General features: G+C 40.2%; 1 protein-coding gene across 1 annotated transcript in view; it reads left to right on the top strand.

Annotated features, from left to right (window-relative positions):
• The window catches only part of LOC142095487 (uncharacterized), a 66556-nt gene that overhangs the window by 8695 nt on the left and 35108 nt on the right, over positions 1-22753 (top strand). The window contains 10 exon segments of the mRNA XM_075178432.1: positions 168-240; positions 5421-5518; positions 6201-6336; positions 7283-7380; positions 7679-7892; positions 10302-10399; positions 10522-10578; positions 14486-15299; positions 18337-18767; positions 19709-20107. Of these exon segments, the coding sequence (XP_075034533.1) occupies positions 168-240; positions 5421-5518; positions 6201-6336; positions 7283-7380; positions 7679-7892; positions 10302-10399; positions 10522-10578; positions 14486-15299; positions 18337-18767; positions 19709-20107 (2418 nt within the window).

Here is a 22753-nt window from a genome sequence, read left to right as displayed (position 1 = left end):
CACAGGAGTATCGGGTAGATGGAATTTAGGGTTTTACCAAATAGCAAAGTGACTTTTCACTATATCATCTGTAGATCAGCTGTGTGGGTCTTATACACTGATATTCTACTGTTTTATGAAATCAGACATTATTAAAGGGTTATTTTACAGTTGTATGGTTTATTTAGGGTGAAGACCTTGTGGATATTAAAAAGGAAGATATAGAGGGAGAAGATACATATGTGAGGGGTGATCAGCAGTGTAAGGAGGAGGAAATCCCTACAGATATCTGTACAGGTGAGTAATACACACTAAATACAGAGAAGAGTGACATATCCTTCTTGCTCAGTCACTACAATCTCTTATTCTGTACCCTCTTCAGTCAGTACAAACTAAAGAGGAAAAAACATCTGCCCAATGGTGACCAGAACCACCAGCCCCTATTAGACTCCTGTTCTCCTCCTCACATCATATCAATGTGCTACCAGCCAAGAGATCTGACCAGTCTCCTCCACATGCTCTCTGGTGATTCTCATACATCTGTACAAGTGACGTCTCCATGTTTATTATATTAATGATGATTTGGGATAAGACCAGGTGTGACATTACCCATTATCCACCCTGTGCATATCCATGTGTGACATTATCCATGATCAGACTATGTAATGATTACAGTCTTTTATTTAAAGCAAGCCATTCACTAGCACAATAACTTTGTACAATTAAGCACATTTAACAGGATTTTTTCAGATCATGGGCAAAACTACGGGGGAACAATAACATACTACCCAAGAAAACAATCCTGGTCAGCGCAATACTGGTGAATTTTTCTAAAACCCCCAAGTGGAGGCTTCTCACCAGCAGACATAGCTGGAACCAGAGACACTTACATAGTCCTCAGTTTCGAATTTTCTCGTATCAATGGCCTTGGCATTGTCTACTGATAATACATAGGTGTCGGAGAAGGATATCTAGACTAACTTTTGCTCGCTTCTTGCCAAGAAAATCAACCTTTCATAAACAGGTTATTAATGCTCACAAAGTTTGAGGTTTCATGGGGTTCAGGAGACACATGGGACTTTTGATGATGTTATCCCCCATTTCGTAAAGCAGTAGCGTTATAAATAATTTCCATCCACACTACACACCCGCATTCTGAAGACTTGGACACTGGCACAGATTAGTGTATGAGGGCCCCCTAAATCTATGGAACTTGACAGCTTGTACTCTTCCTATTGGGCATCCTTAATACCCTGTTAAATAATATGGTCACTACAAAGACTGAGATTGACTGACACTACAGCTTTGATTCTGCTATCATTTTCAGCTTTTTTCTCTTCATCTGCATGCGTTGATGTTGGCTATTCTGAAACCACCACCAAATATTCCCTTGGTTCCACACTCCTATGGTTCTGCACATGTTTCTCTGCCTGCCACACTGCTGGAGATGTGGGGACCCTAGAAATATATTGTTCCATATCTATTTTGAATGTCCTAAATTTATCCCCTTATATAAACAACATTCCTCATTGTTCCATCCTGTTGCTGTGTTTCAATAGTTACAAAAGGGGAATAGTTTGATCCAGCGCTCCAGAGATATGCTCTGTAATTGTCCATTCTCAAGGTCTAGACAGCATTAAATACCATCTTGCACAAAATTACACCATCAATCCAGACCAAGCGGAGTTTATTGTAGGCAGTATCAATTTTATTTTAAAACACAACTATTTTTGGTTCCAGGACATATTTTATTTACAGACTAGAGGTACTGCCATAGGGACCAGATTCGCCCCCGAATTATGCCAACCTCTTTATGAGCAAGTGGGAGGATTAGAAATCTGACCCTATGGAGCAGGTGTATAGATGATATTTTTTTCATCTGGCAAGGTGATGAAAAGTCTCTTAACTTCACTGCCAAATTAAACAATCCTTACCAACTCAAATTTACCTCTAGCACATAGGCTAGAAACTAAAGCACATTACAAACAGGTTGGTGTGAATAGTTATATCATCGCTACAAGTAATCATCATCCTCAATGGTAGTCAAACATCCCTACAGGCCAGCTCAAATGGGTGAGAAGGAACTCTTCAGACATCAAGAATTACATGCTACAGGGAGAGCATTTTGTAATGTTATTAATGCTGAACTCACCACTGACTGGTATTGATACTACTAAATGGAAAGGCATGAAGTCTAATGTAACCCCAGTGTTCACCAGGGACCCCCGCAAGGAGCTATGGACTTTGCTGCGTGAGTTGCGCAGGACGTGGTTCTCTGAGTTAGTTACCAGTGCAGTGGTGTGGTGAACAGGAATAGTCAAACAGTCCAGAACAAAGGCAAATGGTAGCGCAGAACACAGGAAGCATCCAGAGGGTAGGTCAGAACGAGCAATGCAGTACCAGGGATAAACAAGAGAAACGTCCAGGATACAGGCCAAATGCAGGAAACAGGATACAGATAACTGGAATGTTGGAGCTGGTGAGAGCCAACTCTCGGGCACCAGTACACTGTCACGAGGTGCAAATAAGAGGAAGTTGCCCCTGATTGGGGAATGGTTGATTCAGCAGTCAGATGCAGCTGACAGAAGTGGGTGGAGAGCTTTCTGTTGCCTAGCATTAGGACGCAAGCAGCAGTGTTCATGCACTTGCACCATGGCCGCCTGAAACTATGAAGGTAGATAACGGGACGCTGACAGTGAGAGCAGACGCCCCATCCCCAGCATCTAGGGGAAGTGCGGGGGCAGCGCCTGACACATTTATAAATACAATTTAAGGAGAAATGATACGATCAAGTACAATTAGACAAGACTTTCAAAACCATAGAGACTTTAGATAGAGAAGAATTGCTTAACTATAAGGTTAAACCAAGTAATATGGATTCAGAAAATAAAGTATATTTTTTATCAGACTATAACAGTTCTGCATTCAAAATCAAAAATATCCTTAGTAATATGTCAACTCCCTTCCTAGGTCTGATATAGCGAAACCTCTCACTTTCCTGGAGTCTTTGTTTCCAATCACCTTTGCACAGGGAAATGATTTCCACTTTATATAATCTTCTCACCTCCTCCAGAAAACCCTGCACCCCTATCCATGAACTTAGGTGGGAGGCTGACCTGGGTAGACCACCAGATGAGGACACATGGGAGAAAATTAGAGAGAGGGTCTCCAATACTTCCATCTCATCCCTTGTTAAGGAAAAAACCTACAAAATCTATTACCACTGGTACCTGGTTCCTACCCTGCTGAAGAAAATCTACATGTCCATTTCCAACTTATGTTGGAGGGGCTGTAGGGATCAGGGGTCCTTCATCCAAATCTGGTGTTCTTGTCCGGGAATAGCCTCCTTCTGGGATGATGTAGCAGCTTTGATTAGCGCCATTACTACAGTCCAAGTCTCAACGTGACCATAGTTCTTTCTTCTTGGCTCCCCTGTTGAGGCCCTAGACAAATACTTGGAGAAACTGTCTGTTCAGATCCTCAAAATGGCCAGATGTCTGGCTGCGAAACACTGGAAAATTCCAAACCCTCCTTCCAGACAGCAACTTCTCAATAAGATCTTGTATTTAGCATCCAAGTAGGAAATGTCAACATACCTTATTAAGAAAACCCATAAATTCTCCCAAATTTGGGGTGATTGGTTCATCTACAATGGTACCTCAGGTCCCAATCCGCCACCTGATCAAAGTCAGAATATTTCAGCCCTCTTCCTGTGAACAGTTCTGTCTTGGCTGATTGCCGCATAATGCTCTATTTGGTCTGCCCTCTGGCTGCCAGGGACCACAGACGTGGTCTCCAACTCCCCCCTCCTCCACCCCCCCCCACCATCCACCTCTCCTCTTTCCCATCTTACCTCTGTCTTCACTACTGTATACAACACCACATTCCTCAGCATCTATTTAAGGCTCTTTATTGATTTATTGTTCTTTTGTCTATGTTTTGTAACCGCCCCATGTGGACTTGTTCTTTATACATTAGATTCCAATTCACAATGTTACTTGGTTCTGCCCTCTTGGGCTACTGCTGTATATCAGTTTATTGTGTGACAAAATTTATACATATAAGCTTAAAAAAAAAAATCATCCTTAGGGGCAACTGGAAAGTTCTTATTCAAGATGTAGACCTCAGAACAATTCTACCAACCCATTATGATGCAGTGTTCAGGAAGGCTCCAGACTTAAGAACACAACTAGTTAAGAATCATATAAAACAAAAACAATTAATACAAAGCACTTTGACTGATATTGAGCATTCGTCTGGTTTCTGTTTCTGGCTGTATCACAACCAACTGCAGAAGTACCAAACCAGTCAATGAATTCAATTCGAAATGTCCACAAGGTCCGCAACTACCTTACTTGTGTCACAAGGGATGTGATCTATTTATTACAGTGTCCATCTAAACTTCAGTACATTGGTCGCTCCATCAGACCCTTAAAAACCAGAATAGGGGAGCACATATGCAATATCAAAAAAGGTTTAGACACTCACAGCATGTCACACCATTATAAACTTAAACATAATAATGGTCCTTCATGTTTAAAATTCCAAGCTATTAAGAGGTTCAGAGGAATTGTGTGTGTGGAGGGAGGGGAGGGGGGGGGGGGGGTGGGGGGGATTTCACCAAGCTTATAAATATGGTGAAAACCAGGTGGATCTACACACTAAAAACTCTTAACACCAACAGGCTTGAACATTGAGTTCGAGATCTAGAGTTGTCTGTAGGTGTAAACCCCGTCAGATACATCGCTGGTAGTTGTGTACATCTGTGAATTACAGTCATACTACCTTTAAATATGCCCAACCCCATCTGAACTTGGAAGTGAAGCAGGGTTGGGCTAGGTAAATATCAAGCCCTATCAGACTTCAGAATACCAAGTACTGTAAGCCAAGGTGTCACGCCTGGAGAAACTAACTGACACCTGGTGAACCATACAGACAACCCATACCCACCACTAATCCCACCACATGAGTCTGTCAGGCAACGACCATAGAACGGGGACGGCTGCCTGCCACTTCCGGCCAAGGGAGCTCTGTACATAATTGTATGAGGTATACACATCGCCATCTGGTATTAATTGCACATATTTACCATCCTTTAAATAACACATACGTATTTATCTACATATCTCTGGAGCGATGGATCAAACCATTCCCCTTTTGCACATATGTGAAAGGATTGGACGTTCTACAGATCCTTATCTGCTCTTACCGACAGTTTCCTATCTTTTCTTGTATGTGGATCTTGCGCGCACAAATACCATTCTATTTGGTATTTCAGTAGTGTTAAGGTTGAACATTTAAGCGAATACCACCTTATATACTTAGGGAAAGCAGGAATGCTGCATTTACTATCAAGCTTATAGGGTGCTAAGGTTAATGTACACACATCATATGATAATCACATAAAAGCTGTGTATTCCCTCTTTGTGTGTCTCCTACAGATGGATCCAGTAACATAAATACTCCTGAAAGATGTTCCCGTCCTCTTCATTCCCAGGATTGTACAGAGGATAATCACAGTATCCCACAGGATTATCAGGTAGATGGAGTTTAGGGTCTCACCAACTGTGTTTTATACACTGATATTCTTCTGTTTAATATTCGCTAATGAAATCAGACATTGTTAAAGTGTTTTTTTTATTGCTTTGGGTGTTATTTAGGGTGCCAATCTGACTGATATTAAGATGGAATATATAGAGGGAGAAGAAGAGCCGTATGTGAGGGGTGATCAGCAGTGTAAGGAGGAGGAAATCCCTACAGATATCAGCACAGGTGAGTAATAAAAACTTATTACAAAAAAGAGTCACATATTCTCCTTGTTCATTTACTACAACAGTCTGGCAGATGTGGGCTTCTTCTTTGTAAAGAAATAGGACAGTACCGTACATCATTGCATTGATTATCGTGGCCTCAATGCTGTTACCATCAAACTCACTACCCAGTTCCTCTGCTTATTCGATCGCACCAAAGGAGCCAAAATCTTCACTAAACTCGATCTTTGTGGTTCCTACAATTTGATTCGTATCCGTAAAGGGGATGAGTGGAAAACAGTATTTAATACTAGAGATGTCCACTACAGGTATTTATTGAAGCCCTTCAGCATCTATAATGTCCCGCCCATTTTCCAGAGCTTTGTTAGTGAAATCTTCCTAGATCTACTCTACTCCCACATGGTTGTTGATCTTGACATTTTATTGTTTTCTAAGTATTTTGTCTCTCAGTCCTTTGAAGTTTTTGAAGTCCTATCAGGTCTACACATACATCGGCTCTACTGTAAATTAGACAAATGTTCCTTCGAACTAACGCCTTTTCTCGGATATATTGTGTCAAACTGGTCTACAAATGGACCCATAAAAGGTTTGTGCCATTCTGGAATGGCCACAACTGTGGACCTCAAAGCTATCCAGCGATTTCTCAGCTTTGCCAATTACTGCAGACAGTTTATTCAGAAATATTCCACCCTAGCCACTCCCATCATCTCTCTCACTCGTAAATGGGTCGATGTTAAGTATAGTCCCGCAGCCACATCTGCAGCATTCAATTCTCTCAAACTGAAATTGTCCTGAAACAACCTGACACCACCATGCGTTTATTCTTGCAAGTTGATGACTCTTCTGTTGGGGTAGGAGCCATATTTTCTGAGAGATCTTCTTTGGGGCAGTCACATCCTTACGGTTTCTTTTTTTGAAACTATACAATTGGAAAAAAGGAACATCTAGTAAGTAAACTCGCCCTGGCTGAATGAAGATATCTTCTTGAAGGTTCCCGCTTTCCCGTAACCATCTTTACTAATTATAAAAATCTGCTGTATTTTCAATCTGTTCAATGTTTGAACCCTTGCCAAACCGCTGGTCTCTGTTTTTCTCTTGATTTGGTATTACCTTTAGAACAAGGGACAAGAACAAGAAAGCTGATGCTCTCTCTCAAGCGTTTGAAGGCAGTCAAAATCTTGAGAAGCTAGAAAATGACCCTATTCTGGATCTCAAATTACTCGTCTCTACCTCTGTGTATTTTTCTGTGACGATATCTCCCTGCAAGACCTTCATCCCGCCCACATTTTGGAAAACAATTCTACAATGGGTGCATTCATCTCACTCATTACAAATCGTTTTTTCACAAATACCATTCATTTGTATTTCAGTAGTGTTAAGGTTGAACATTTAAGTGAATACCACCTTAAATACATAGTAAATGCAGCATTTCTGCTTTCCCTATCAAACTCTAGGGTGTTTAGGTTAATGTACACACATTATATCATAATCATATAAAAGCTGTGTATTCACTCTTTGTGTGTCTCCTACAGATGGATCCAATAACATAAATACTCCTGAGAGATGTCCCCGTCCTCTTCATTCCCAGGATTGTACAGAGGAAAATCACAGTATCTCACAGAATTATCAGGTAGATGGAGTTTAGGGTCTCACCAAATGTGTCTTATACACTGATATTCTTCTGTTTAATCTTTGCTAATCAAATCAGACATCGTTAAAGTGTTTTTTTTTATTGTTTTGTGGGTTATCTAGGGTGCCAATGTGACTGATATTAAGATTGAATATATAGAGGGAGAAGAAGAGACGTATGTGAGGGCTGATCAGCAGTGTAAGGAGGAGGAAATCCCTACAGATATCAGCACACGTGAGTAATAAAAACTTATTACAGAAGAGAGTCACATATTCTCCCTGTTCATTTACTACAACAGTCTCTTGTTCTACACCCTCCTCTGTCAGAACAAACTCACACGCTGGACCCTCCATCTCACGTACCGGTGTCCAGTGCTCAAAGAGGGCCTCCTCTGTCAGGTTTCCTCCAGGCGTTGACAGGTCCTCCATTTTCTGATGGGGCTGCCATCTTCGATTCAGATCTGCCGTCTTTTATCTTTTTCTCCTTGTTCATTTACTACAACAGTCTGGCAGGTGTGGGCTTCTTCTTTGTAAAGAAATAGGACAGTACCGTACATCATTACATTGATTATCGTGGCCTCAATGCTGTTACCATCAAACCCAGTTCCTCTGCTTGTTCGATCGCACTGAAGGAGCCAAAATCTTCACTAAATTACATTTTTGTGGTTCCTACAATTTTATTCGTATTCGTAAAGGGGATGAGTGGAAAACAGTATTTAATACAAGAGATGTCCACTACAGGTATTTATTGAAGCCCTTCAACATCTATAATGTCCCGCCCATTTTCCAGAGCTTTGGTCGTGAAATCTTTCTAGATCTACTCTACTCCCACGTGGTTGTTGATCTAGAGGACATCTTATTGTTTTCTAAGTATTTTGTCTCTCAGTGCCTTGAAGTTTTTGAAGTCCTATCAGGTCTACACAAACATCGGCTCCACTGTAAATTAGAAAAATGTTCCTTCGAACTAACGCCTTTTCTCGGATATATTGTGTCAAGCTCTGGTCTACAAATGGACCCATAAAAGGTTTGTGCCATTCTGGAATGGCCACAACTGTGGGCCTCAAAGCTATCCAGCGATTTCTCAGCTTTGCCAATTACTGTAGACAGTTTATTCATGAATACTCCACACTAGCCACTCCATCATTTCTCTCACTCGTAAATGGGTTGATGTTAAATATAGGCCCGCAGCCACATCTGCAGCATTCAGTTCTTTCAAACTGGAATTGTCCTGAAACTACCTGACACCACCATGCCTTTTTTTTGCAAATTGATGAATCTTCTGTTGGGGTAGGAGCTGTACTTTCTGAGAGATCCTCTTTGGGGCAGTCACATCCTTCCGGTTTCTTTTCTTGAAACTATACAATTAGAAAAAAGGAACGTCTAGTAATTAAACTTGCCCTGTCTGAATGAAGATATCTTCTTGAAGGTTCCCGCTTTCCCGTAACCATTATTACTAATTATGAAAATCTGCTGTATTTTCAATCTGTTCAATGTTTGAACCCTTTCCAAACCGCTGGTCTCTGTTTTTCTCTTGATTTGATCTTCATATTACCTTTAGAACGAGGGCAAAGAACAAGAAAGCTGATGCTCTCTCTCAAGCGTTTGAAGGTAGTAAAAATCTTGAGAAGCCAGATAATTACCCTATTCTGGATCTCAAATTACGCGTCTCTACCCCTGTGGATCTTTCGGTGACGACATCTTCCTGCAAGACCTTTGTCCCATCCATATTTTGGAAAACACTTCTCAATGGGTACATTCATCTCACTTCTCTGGGCACGCCGGTACTTGAGAAAACGCTGGAGTTCATATCAAGGAACTATTGGTGGCCAACTCTTCGTCTGGATGTAAGGGAATTTGTATCTGCCTAACAACCTGTGCTGAAGACAAAATCTCTCGCCAATCCCCCTTTGGTTCTCTTCTTCATTGCCCATTCCTGTGAGACCATGAACACAAATCACCATGGACTTTATCACTGATCTGCCTCCTAGTAAAAAATGTAACACTATCTGGGCAGTTTTGGAACATTTCTCTAAAATGGCCAATTTCATTCAGTAATTGATTTTATTTCTGCCTCAATTCTTGATAAATTCTTTATCAAAAAAATCTTCCATCCTCATGGTTGTCCTCAAGAGATTATTTCAGACCATGTACTTCAATTTATTTCTAAATTTTGGAGACCCCTCTGTAAATATCTTAATATCCGTCTCAGCTTCTCATCCTACCAACCCGAAATGAATGTTCAAACTGTGACACTAAATCAAGATTTGGAAACGTGCATCAGACTCTACACTACTTCTAATCAAGACAACTGGAAGGACCTACTCCCATGGGCAGAATTTTCACATAGCAACCATTTTCATGAGTCCTCCTCTTCTACTCCCTTCTTCACTATGTATGGATGAACTCTAGTTACAGAATTTTCTATTGTTTGATCTAACGTAATTAAAACTCTCAAGAACTCCTCCAAACACTCCTACAAATTTTACTTTTGACAAAAAAACAACGTGCTATTCCTGCACTAAAAAAAAGGAGACAAAGTCTGGCTTTCAACTAGGAACATATATTTATAAGTTCCATGTATGTAAGCTTGCAACCACCAAGTACTTTGGACCCTTCAAAATCCTTCAAATTATCAACCCAGTGGCTTTCAAGCTAAAGTTATCATCTTCACTTCGCATCTCCAATACCTTCCATATCCCTTTACTGAAGCTACTCATTGCAATTCGTTTTTCACAAATACCATTCTATTTTGTATTTCAGTAGTGTTAAGGTTGAACATTTAAGCAAATACCACCTTATATACTTAGTAAATGAAGCATTCCTGCTTTTCCTATCAAACTATAGGGTGCTTAGGTTAATGTACACACATCATATGATCATCATATAAAAGCTGTGTATTCCCTCTTTGTGTGTCTCTTACAGATGGATCCAGTAACATAAATACTCCTGAGAGATGTCCCCGTCCTCTTCATTCCCAGGATTGTACAGGGGAAAATCACAGTATCTCACAGAATGATCAGGTAGATGAAGTTTAGGGTCTCACCAAATGTGTCTTGTACACTGATATTCTTCTGTTTAATCTTTGCTAATGAAATCAGACATCGTTAAAGTGTTTTTTTTTATTGTTTTGTGGGTTATCTAGGGTGCCAACCTGACTGATATTAAGATTGAATATATAGAGGGAGGAGAAGAGCCATATGTGAGAGGTGATCAGCAGTGTAAGGAGGAGGAAATCCCTACAGATATCAGCACAGGTCAGTAATAAACACTTATTACAGAAAAGAGTCACATATTCTCCTTGTTCATTTACTACAACAGTCTCTTGTTCTACACCCTCCTCTGTCAGAACAAACTGTCACACGTTGGACCCTCCATCTCACGTACCGGGGTCCAGTGCGCAAAGAGGGCCTCCTCTGTCAGGTTTCCTCCAGGCGTTGACAGGTCCTCCATTTTCTGATGGCGGCTGCTATCTTGGATTCAGATCTGCCGTCTTTTATGCTTTGTCCTGTTCAGCCATTGACTGATTGTTGTTGATGCCCTCTCTTCGTCCAGACTATATAAAGCACTAGTTCTGGCAAAATTTTGCCAGATTTTCAAGTCCTGCTAAAATGCTTGATTATTTGGCTTCTCTGAATTCCACTGGTATCCTGTATGCCTATTCTTCAGTTGATGGTAACCAGTGTCATATGCTTCTCAGCTAATGCTGGTATCCTGTATCCACTTCTTTAACGCTTCAAGTGGGTGCCTTACACCGGGAACAGATATCCTTTCTTTTGCCTCGTTCCACTAGTCCTGTTATCTTGGTCTTTTCCTGGCTTCAACTGCACTCTCCTCATCTGGATTGGTCGTCTTCCCAGTTATTGGCATGGGGTCCTGCCTGTATGCCTCGCTGTCTGCATGATGTCACTCCTCTTCAAATGTTACCTACCCAGTCTATGGCTGTTACTCCTTTTGTTTCTATGCAAAATCCAAGATCTTGCCGCCTCATCGAGCTTGTGATTGTCCCATTGAACATCTTCCTGGGAAAACCCCCTCCACGAGGACTTTTTATCCTCTCGCCCTTCCTGAGACTCAAGCCATGGCTGAGAATATCAAAGAAAACTTGCTGTAGAGATTCATTAAGCATTCATCTTCACTGGCAGGTGCAGGCTTCTTCTTTGTAAAGAGAAAAGAGGGTAACATCATTGCATTGATTATCGTGGCCTCAATGCTGTTACTATCAAACCCACTACCCAGTTCAAACTGTGACACTAAATCAAGATTTGGAGACTTTCATCACACTCTACACTACTTCTAATCAAGACAACTGGAAGGACTTACTCCTATGGGTAGAATCTTCACATAGCAACCATTTTCATGAGTCCTCCTCTTCTACTCCCTTCTTCACTTTGTATGGATGAACTGTAGTTTCAGAGTTTTGTTTCTTACCTCATACTCTTTGTATTAGGATTCCTCTATTGTTTGATCTAACATAAAATAAAACTCAAGAAATCTCAATCTCAGGAACTCTTCCAAACACCACAATTTTTATTTTTGACAAAAAAACGATGTGCTATTCCTGCACTAAAAAAAGGAGACAAAGTCTGGCTTTCAACTAGGAACATATGTTTAAAAGTTCCATGTATGTAAGCTTGCAACCACCAAGTACTTTGGACCCTTAAAAATCCTTGAAATAATCAACCCAGTGGCTTTCAAGCTAAAGTTATCATCTTCACTTCGCAACAACCAATACCTTCCATATCCCTTTACTGAAGCCACTCATTACAAATCATTTTTTCACTGTGTTTTCTCCTCCATCTGTAATCAGCACTCAGCAAATGGAGGAATCATGAAATCAAATAGATCCTCAATTACAGACGTCCCTGAGGAGAAGATTCAATACTTGGTTGATTTTAAAGATTTTGATTCTGTAGAATGATCTTGGGTTGACTCCTCTGATATTCAATATAACAACAAACCCTGTGTAGGGTGTTCAGTGCCCACCTTTAAGAGGGAGGTGCTGTCATGCGCCGGACCCTCCAACTCACTTACCAGGGTGCGGTGCGTAAAGCGGGCCTCCTCAATCAGTCTCCTCCAAGGGTCCTCCGTCTTCCGATGGCAGCCGCCATCTTAGATTCAGGTCTATGCAGTATGCTTTCTCCTGTTCAGTCATTGGCTGATTGTTGTTCATGCCCCTTCATCCTCCAGACTATATAAAGCACCTGTTCTGGCAAAATGGTTCCAGATCTTCAGGTCCTGTAGCCTGCTTAACTGCTGGATTATTTGGTTCCTTTGAATTCCACTGGTATTCTGTATCCACGACTATTCTTCAGATCCTGGTAACCAGCTTCATATGCTAATCCCGGTGTCCTTTATCCTTCCCTATTCTGGCCACCCCTTGTTGGCTAATAACATCTTCCCCTGTCATTCTCGCCTGGTACCCATCCAGAGGATCGCGACCTTCATCTCTTTTAACCTTGGCGCATCTGTAGTGGGTTTGAGTAAAACAAAGACTACAAAGAGTACAACCGTCCCTGTGAATTTTGTGACACACAATAATGAGGTAAAAGTATCTGTCCATTGCAGAGTCAGGAGCCATCAGCTTCTCTTAGACTCCTGCTTTCCTCCTCGGGTCATTTCATTGTGTGCTACCAGCCAAAAGGTCTGACTATTCTCCTCCGTACACTCTCTGGTGTTTTTCACCCTGTAGAAGGGGTGTCACTATTGTGATTCAGTCACTGATCTTTGGGATAAGACTTCATGTGACAATACCCATGATCCTTGGTGTGTAATAACACATACGACATTACCTATGATCCTCACAGTACACTACCACATGTGACATCACCCATTATCGTCCTTATATAATATCTGAATATTTGTTTGTTTCCATGTTACACATCAGAGATTTCATAGAACTGAGCAGCCATATTCATGTTCTCAATATCTGAATATTTGTTATTTATATGCGTACATACTGCAGTACTAAAGCAAGGTATCAGGTGATTCCTTTTTGACTCTAATATCACACAGACGCTATCACAACACACACTTCACACAAACTCCACCTTCTTGTACACACAGAACTATAATCACACACTTATCATAGCACAGTAGCTCCCTTCAATTCTCTGTGCTTGAATGCTATGTAGTATTGCTCATCATCTGATTTGTCTCTGTATCCTGCTCTGCCCTTATGTTTTTTACGATTTTCTTGCTGTTGCCCATTTGTGTCCTGCTCCATTCTTCTACTCTCTCCTGATGGTCTCCTCTGCTCTATGCAATCATCGTTCTATGTTGCTGTTTCTTACTTTGCTCTAATACTCTGTCCTACTGTTGTTCTTTCTCTCAGTGCTTGTCTACACCAAAGTCTTGGCTTAAATTAGTAGTTTGCTTGTGGCCCCGGTGTTATGGTAACTAAGGTTGACTAAATAGACATATTGATGGTGCATCACTCATTTTTCTTGCTACCTATTTGTCCATGGATAATTTTAAGTAATGTCGATGCATAGATAGGCCTAATTTAGCCCATGTCTCCTCTGTTTCCAAATGTGACTGTGTAATCTGGATGTCTATGCAATGTGCTTCTCAATGTGATTGGGTTATATTTTAAGCCAGTGCATATTGGCTGATTGTACATTTATAATTGTAATAATTTTTGTAATTTGCAAATTGACATTAGACAACTAAACATGTTGAACTTACTTCCAGCAGATGGATACAGAAGCAGGAATACCTTGGAGGGATATCTCATTTTGTCTCCAGATTTTAAAATAGATTATAACAACATCCTACAATATTCTCCAGGAGAAAACTGTATTACCCTAAATATAAATCCAGTGCTTCACAGTGCAGATATTTCATCTGATCCCTTTAATCATGAGGAATGTTCTACTGATAACTCGGATACTATTACACAAAATACAGCTCATGGAGGTGATACATTATTTCCTTCTTCTGAATGTGGTAAAACTTTTATACAGTCAGTCTTTGTTGGACATCAGAGAACTCACACAGGGAAGAAACCATTTTCATGTTCTGAGTGTGGGAAATGTTTTACCAAGAAATCAAATCTTGCTACACATCAGAGAATTCACACAGGTGAGAAGCCATTTCCATGTTCTGAGTGTGGGAAATGTTTTACCAAGAAATCAAATCTTGCTGCACATCAGAGAATTCATAGAAGTGAGAAGCCATTTCCGTGTTCTGAGTGTGGGATATGTTTTACACGTAAGACAGGTCTTGTTCGACATCAGAGACTTCACACAGGTGAAAAACCATTTCCATGTTCTGAGTGTGGGATATGTTTTACACGTATAAGAGGTCTTGTAGGACATCAGAGACTTCACACAGGTGAAAAACCATTTCCATGTTCTGAGTGTGGGAAAAGTTTTACCCAGAAATCATATCTTGTTGCACATCAGAGATTTCATAGAAGTGAGAAGCCATTTCCGTGTTCTGAGTGTGGGAAAATTTTTACCCAGAAATCAGATCTTGTTGCACATCAGAGAATTCACACAGGTGAGAAGCCATTTCCCTGTTCTGAATGTGGGAAGTGTTTTCCACATAAATCAGGTCTTGTTAAACATCAGAGACTTCACACAGGTGAAAAACCATTTCCATGTTCTGAGTGTGGGAAATGTTTTGCACAGAAATCAGATCTTGTTAAACATCAGAGAATTCACACAGGTGAAAAACCATTTCCATGTTCTGATTGTGGGAAATGTTTTACCCAGAAAGCATATCTTGTTGCACATCAGAGATTTCATGGAACCGAGAAGCCATTACCGTGTTTTGAGTGTAGGAAATGTTTTGCACAGAAATCAGATCTTGTTAGACATCAGAGAATTCACACAGGTGAAAAACCATTTTCATGTTCTGAGTGTGGGAAATGTTTTACCCAGAAATCAAAACTTGTTGCACATCAGAAAATTCACAGAGGTGAGAAGCCATTTCCATGTTCTGAGTGTGGGAAATGTTTCCCATATAAATCAGGTCTAGTTAAACATTGGAAACTTCACACAGGTGAAAAACCATTTCAATGTTCTGAGTGTGGGAAATGTTTTGCACAGAAATCCGATCTTGTTAGACATCAGAGAGTTCACACAGGTAAAAAAACATTTCCGTGTTCTGAGTGTGGAAAATGTTTTCTACATAAATCAGGTCTTGTTAAACATCAGAGAGTTCACACAGGTAAAAAAACATTTCCGTGTTCTGAGTGTGGAAAATGTTTTCCACATAACTCAGGTCTTGTTAAACATCAGAGAATTCACACAGGTGAAAAACCATTTCCGTGTTCTGAATGTGGGAAATGTTTTACCCAGAAATCAGATCTTGTTAGACATCAGAGAATTCATAGAAGTGAGAAGCCATTTCCATGTTCTGAGTGTGGGGAATGTTTTCCACAGAAATCGGGTCTTAATAAATGTCAGAAAATACATATAACAGAAAATCAGTTTCATTGAGCTGATAAACATGAGATATGTTCTATAATTGTAAATTATGAAAACAGCCATGAATACATTTAGGGGCATATTCAATTCTGATCCGATCCGTGTTACCGCGGAAAATGCGCACTACTGCCGGTAATACGGTACCGCAATAACGCAGATTTTAGGTTCGCGGCCCGTTCCGGCGCGATCCCGCGGATCGGGATCGAAATTGAATATGCCCCTTAGAGTGTTTACCCAGTATATTAACATGTTATAATTTAATTACAATCCATAGATATAGGTGATATGTGTCATCAACATACAACTGGAACAAATAGCTCATGTATGGAACTATTTCAATTTCACTGTTGTAGTTGATATTGGCATCACTCTCCACATTAATAGCAGACGTCATTGTAATACAGGGTTCTATGTAATATATAATGCCTATAGTGATCTGGAGATATAATGTAGTGTTCCAGTTCCCACATTATGTTTGGTCACACTTTCTAGCTGAAGTTGTGATACGATTTATATAATTAATTTTGTTACATGCTATTATCTTACTGGGGCTATTTACAAAGCTGGGAATACAATTATGTGATGCTATGTGGTTATTTGTGTGCAAACACACCCATTTGTTTGTGGCTTAGCGGGTTAAGATGTGTCTACATGGGCGCAGAACTTCGCTCCTTCTTATTAGAGGAGCTAAATGGATTTGGGCACTCCTCGCTGAATGTAGTCTTAAGCTGGGTACACACTACAGGTTTTTTTTTGCCCAATAATTGGCTCAACCAGCCGACATACGACCGCTCGTTCGAAAGTCGGGTCAGTGTGTGTACTGACATGATGATCAAATTCTGCCTAAATGGACGATTGTTGCTTCATTTGGTTGGTCGTACCGTTCAATATTTTCGTTCCAATTTCCTTTCCTTTGTGTAGTGTGTATAAATTTCCGACCGATCCACGACAATCCTCCGATACTTCCTCGACCTGGGGGCGTGTGTATGTAAATTTGTGATGCCTGTTCCAGTTCCACATGGTGCGGTATCTGCACATCACTAACTTGTGTTTTGTATACATGTGTATTGCACCTGTCTGGTTGCAAACCATTACACTTGTGTTATTACCCTTTGCATCTATATTGGGAACCTATTCATATTTACCCTTTATAAACTTATACCTTTATAAACTATTAAACTTATTAAGTCATATTAACCTTTATTAGCTAATATTTGTAAAATACCCAGAATAAACCACACAGTGTTAATGCAACAGTTTTATTGCAGGAAAAAGTACATTTTTTTTTATTGTAGAATATTACAAGTGAAAAAAATAGCATTACACTGTAAAGGTGCTACTGGTTTGTGGCCGAACAGTTCCAAACAGTATATACATTTCAACAAAAGTATTCTCAAGGTTTTTAATTTTTTCTTGATGTTGGTTATATTCCCTTTCATTTCTTTAAAATAATCCTGGAGTTTTAGAACGTTTTTTTCTCCCTCAGAACTTTCATAGAATATGACGATGGTATCTAGGAAACAAGAAAATAAAAAATGTTTACCATTAAACTTCTATATATGTAATAAAGTTAATAAAAGTCTTAATCCAACACCAGAAATAGTCTCATTTGCTCACCTTGCACACTGCTCGAGATCAGTTTGTGTTGTGGTCCCTCTGGCACAATCGCAGGCTTAACCTCCATAGATTCTGGAAAACAGGCGCCATTTTGGTTATTATAACGGTACAGGTATGTGTCCAAAGCGTTTAGTTGTCTACACATGTTCATTGAAATATCTCCGTGTATAACTTCTTTCATATCTTGGCATTCAACATCAATTACATTAGTGGTATCTAAACAGGCCTTCTCACCGTTAATTATTCGTTCTGCCAAAAATAAATATGTTGAATAAAATACATAAAGTCATTCAAACAGGTACACTACACGTGCTACTCACTTTTTTTAATGTTTCTACGAATTCGCTCCAGTCTCCTTTCCTCTTTATTTTTAAGGTCCGAGCACCTCTTCTGGACTTGGAATTTATTTTCATTTAAGTTCTTCCTTCAATAATCACAGTAGTTTTTGCATTATCAGTTCCTTTCTATTATTAACTTTTCTGTACTTTCACTTTTGACAGTCATAGTCGCACTGGTCCAGTACTTTTACCATCACCTCCACCTCTCTTGGGCTCATTGACTTTGCTCTTTTAACTGCAGTAAATTTTATTTCCTCTTCTTCTTCTTGAACATCTCCATCACCCACCCTAACTTTTTCAATATTTTTTGTGGACCATTCAGCGATGATGCCCGTAGAGAATGGAGCATTGTGGGTGATGCCTATTCGTGTATAATAACTTTGTGTATGGAGATTGTTTGCTATAATTTTAACCTGTACAGGACCATTACATACGAAGGGATTTTACGATCATTTTTAGCTGTACATTCATTCACATATACGGTAAGTTCTTTGTGATTGGTGCATACATGTGTACTTGTATTGCTTTATTGTACACCACAGATGTAAAATATGTTTATTTTTATTGTAGACAAACAGAACACAATGGCTTACGAAAGAAATGCTGACCTAATGAAGGATTTTATTGAGACCTACAGGGCTCACCCATGTTTGTGGAAAACCAAATCCGACGATTATTCAAACAGAATTATGCGTAATGTGGCGATGCAAGAGCTTGTAAAAGTATGTCTGCCACATCACCCTGGAGCAACTGTGGAATGGGCAAAAAGCAAGATCCAGAACCTTAGGACTGTGTATAAAAAAGAATTAAATAAAGTTGATGCCGCCAAAAAATCAGGAGCTGCAGCTGAAGACGTGTATGTGCCAAAGCTATGGTACTTTGATCTTTTACACTTTGTGAGGGACCAAGAAAAACCACGTATGTTCATTAGCAGCATGCCCATAGACAGCAGTTCATCCCCAGAGGTAGAGCAAGCATATGCTATACCTGCAAGTGGCACAGTAAGTACAGTACATTATGATGTTGTCATGTAACAGGTTTATTCATGTTAAAAGAATCAACAAAACAATGAAAATACATAACATGTATATAATCGCTTGTCATAAGCAATCATTCTGCCATGGCACGACACCATCCCCGTTGAAATAGGTAAGGTACACCAATTTAATTTAGCCAATGTACTACTATTTCTAGAGTATCCACACTCTAATGGTGTCAAGCCCACTACCTCCATGTCCGTGGCATTAGTGTCCACATTGGCCTGAGAGGTACGTCCACTGTTGCTTTTACGCCATAGAAAGTTAAGCAGAACACAACAGGCCATTGCTACTTTGTCAACTTTGTCCAAACGCAGGTTTATGGCAAAATGAAAAACTCGGAACCGGTTACTTAGAATCCCAAAGGCATTTTCAACTACACGCCGAGCACATGACAGTCTGTGATTAAATATACGCCTTTCAATGCTCAGATTTCTTTGTGGGTACGGTTTTAATACATTGTGCAATGCAAAGGCGTCCTCTGCCACAAACACAAAGTTTAGTCCATGTTTTGTGCTACTCGGAGATGGAATGTTAAGGGCATTGTTTTGTAGTTTGCTATGGAAGGTAGTATGCTCCAATGCACCTCTATCTGAGACTCTTCCATTTTTTCCAATGTCCACAAATAAGAATTCATAGTTCGCATCCACTATGGCCATTAAAATAATGCTAAAAAAAATCCTTTATAATTGAAGTAGAAAGATCCACTGTTTGATGGTGGCATAATTCAGACATGTTTTGGCATGAATGGCACCACCGCAATTTGGAAAATTCCAAAGCCTCTCAAAGTCTTAGACTATCACTTTCCAGCCTTCCTCTGTCGATGGAAACTGAAACATAAAGACATGTAAATAGTTACATTTGCAATTGCATACTCTCATTATTTTTATTTTGCTCTTTTTCAGCCTGCACTCCTGTCTGACGGCCTCTTGCTGGATGCTGCAGGCCAGGAAGCCACAACAAGTAATAGCGCTGCACATGAACGCCAGCTTACTGCTGACAGCCAGGACGTGACCCAAGCTAGTACACTAGCAAAAAACATTCAGAAGCAAAAGAGACGTAGAATAAGGGAAATGCAAGAAAGTGATGCACTAACAGAAAAGATGCTTGATTGCGCTAACACTTTGATGACAAAAAGAAAGGACCAGGACAAATTTGATTTGCTGGGAGCAACAATAGCTAGCAAAATGAGAAGTAGTAGCCAGCGCATACAAGATGAAATGGAGAGGCTGCTGTGCGACCTCATGTGTAGGGCAACCGCTGAAGATTTGTGGTCGGACACAGTTATTTCCCCATCTAACCGCAGACACAAACAATAATACACATTTCACACAGCACAGTTGCAGCATGCTACCATGGGTGGACAAAGCGTAATGTCTGAACCGTGTATGACCTCCACACCAATAGCATCAGGAAGGATGCCACATGCTGGGGACACATCTGGAATGGACACAAGTGAAATTTTGCACTACCAACAATTATAAACTGTTGCTCTGGCACAAATAATTATTGCATTGCACTTTACAAGTTAAATACAGTTTTTAAAATTTATGTATGGTAATAAACCTCTATTTTTTTTTATAATAAATACTATTGCTTTTTACCAACCTTCATATACTGGTCACTGAGAACTTAGATGATAGCATCACAGGTGTCAGGTATTTATCATACCAAGAGCTTGAGGTGAAATAGCTGTGCTGTATTTCAGATCTGCCAGTGTCCTCCCTGTTGCCAAAAATCTTAGTGTTGCCACCAGTCTTTGCTCTTGTGCTACGGATCTCCTTAAATGGGTGTTCTCCCTCTAGATGAGAGGGGTTACTAGTTGGAGCAGTTCCTGAAAAGTGGCATCATTCATACACTGAAAATTCTTAAAGTCATCTGGGTTGCTGTCCCGTATCTCCTGTAGCAGGGGCATATGAGACAATGTGTCCCTCCCATTGAACCAATCTTTGCTCCAACAAGATCTATTCTTTCTCATTTCTCTTTGGTTCCGTACCCGCAGTCTTCTTGCCACCGCAAGCAGGGAAAGTGCAGTTGCTTTTTCTTCTTCTACTGTATCCATTGTAGGTTTACAAATAGGAATGAATGAAGAGACAGTGTATCCTTCTCTTTTTATGTGGTTTTGGGTGTTAACTATAGTGAAAGCTCTGCCCCTTTATGCTAATGTCTTTGGTATATCGTTACATGCCTTGCAAATGTTGCTTCAGTGTGTACGAAATTAAAATCATTGCTCACGACAACATGACTGTAAAAAGTCGCTAACGGGACGGCCGCTCTTCCCTTTATCATCTAAAACAAGGCTAGTGTGTATGCAGTCCATGGACCAAGCGATCGGACCATCGATCGTATATAAAATTGATCGGTATAAAAAGTTGGTGGAAAATTCTGTAGTGTGTACCCAGCTTTACTAATGCACCTTACATGCAAAAACAAGATTTTGTCTTGAAGGGTAATATGTTTTAGCAGATGGACACAGGGCCTTTTACATCCTGGAAAATAATTTTTTGCATATGCTTAGAGCTGGTAAAGTGAAGCCTCAACCTATATTAATAAAAGGAATTCTTTTTGGATCTTCCAAGCATAATTAATACAGGAAAGAGACATTAATACACGTGAAATAAAAATATTCAAATTTAGTAAATACAATCCTGATGTCCCCTCAGTCATGATTTATGGTATAAATGAGACTTGAATGGTCAGTATAAAATAAACACTAACGCTTAAGCGCTCATGATCCTAGAGGCCAATAATATATACTCAGCCCAAAAATCAGTCAAAAGTCGCACCCTAACTAGGGAGTGCCAATCCCTAAGTAATAATGACAATTTTACCAACACAATAGAAGGGGCGCCTTGGAGTGATGCGGAGTGCATTTGCTCAATATAAAATCCACTTTATTAAACATACACAATACACAAAAAAATGAAATATATATATTTCAACCAATAATGTTGGAATAATCTTTGTTAAACATGACTAAAAAAAATAATAATTATATATATATGCAGGATGTGTCCAGGGTTAATATTACAGGTCTATTTTTATACAGACTGTTGAAAGCAATCAGACTTTCTAATATATGTATTGCATTTTGGAACACAGTCATTCAGTAAATAAATAAAAATCAGCAACGTCTCATATATAGCGTTGTCCAAAACAGATAACCTATTATTATTATTATTTTTTATTTATAGGGCACCGTAAAGTGTCCGTAGCGCCGTAGAAGGACAAACAATAGCACAGTACAAGGTGAAACAGCAGAGTACAATTAACAGTAATCAATAACTTTGGGAGCTCAAAGCACAGCTAGAGAGAAAGGGTGAGGGATAATCGGTACAAGCTGGTAACCTGTGCCCAAAAAGAATGGGCTCGAGTGGCAGGTTAAGAGCCACTGAGAGGAAAAGAGAAAAGTGAGAGAAGTCGGAGGGCAGAAGGTCCAAGAGGAGGTGGGCTGAGTAGCTGGAGAGCAAAGTTAAAAGTTGTGGAAACAGGAGGAGAGAAAGCCTGGCTCAAAGGAGCATACAATCTAAAGGGAGGGGTAGACAGAGACAGAAGGGTGAAACGGAGACAGAGTCGAGGGGGGAGAAAAGAAGAGAGGGAGAGGTAGCCGACAGGTGGGTGGTTAAGCAGGTGACTGGAAGGCTTTTAAGAAAAGGTGGGGTTTTAATGTCAGTTTGAAACTGGACAGAGTAAGGGATATTCTGATGGAGCTAAGGGAGCTTGTTCTAATGAAGGGGGCGGCGCAGGAGAAGTCTTGGATACGTGCATGAGAAGAGGTAATCAGAGGGGAAGAGAGGCGACGATCATTAGTGGGCGGGATGGAGTGTGAATAGAGATGAGGTTGGAGATGTAGGGAGCAGTGGAGTTGGTTGTAAGTCAGAGTGAGAAGCTTGAAAAGGATTCTAAGGGGAAGGGGAGCCAGTGAGGGGCTTGGTAGAGGGGGGAGACAA

The sequence above is a fragment of the Mixophyes fleayi genome, chromosome 6, assembly GCF_038048845.1.
Source record: "Mixophyes fleayi isolate aMixFle1 chromosome 6, aMixFle1.hap1, whole genome shotgun sequence".
Lineage (NCBI taxonomy): Eukaryota > Metazoa > Chordata > Amphibia > Anura > Limnodynastidae > Mixophyes > Mixophyes fleayi.
This window is presented reverse-complemented; position numbering and strand designations above follow the sequence as displayed.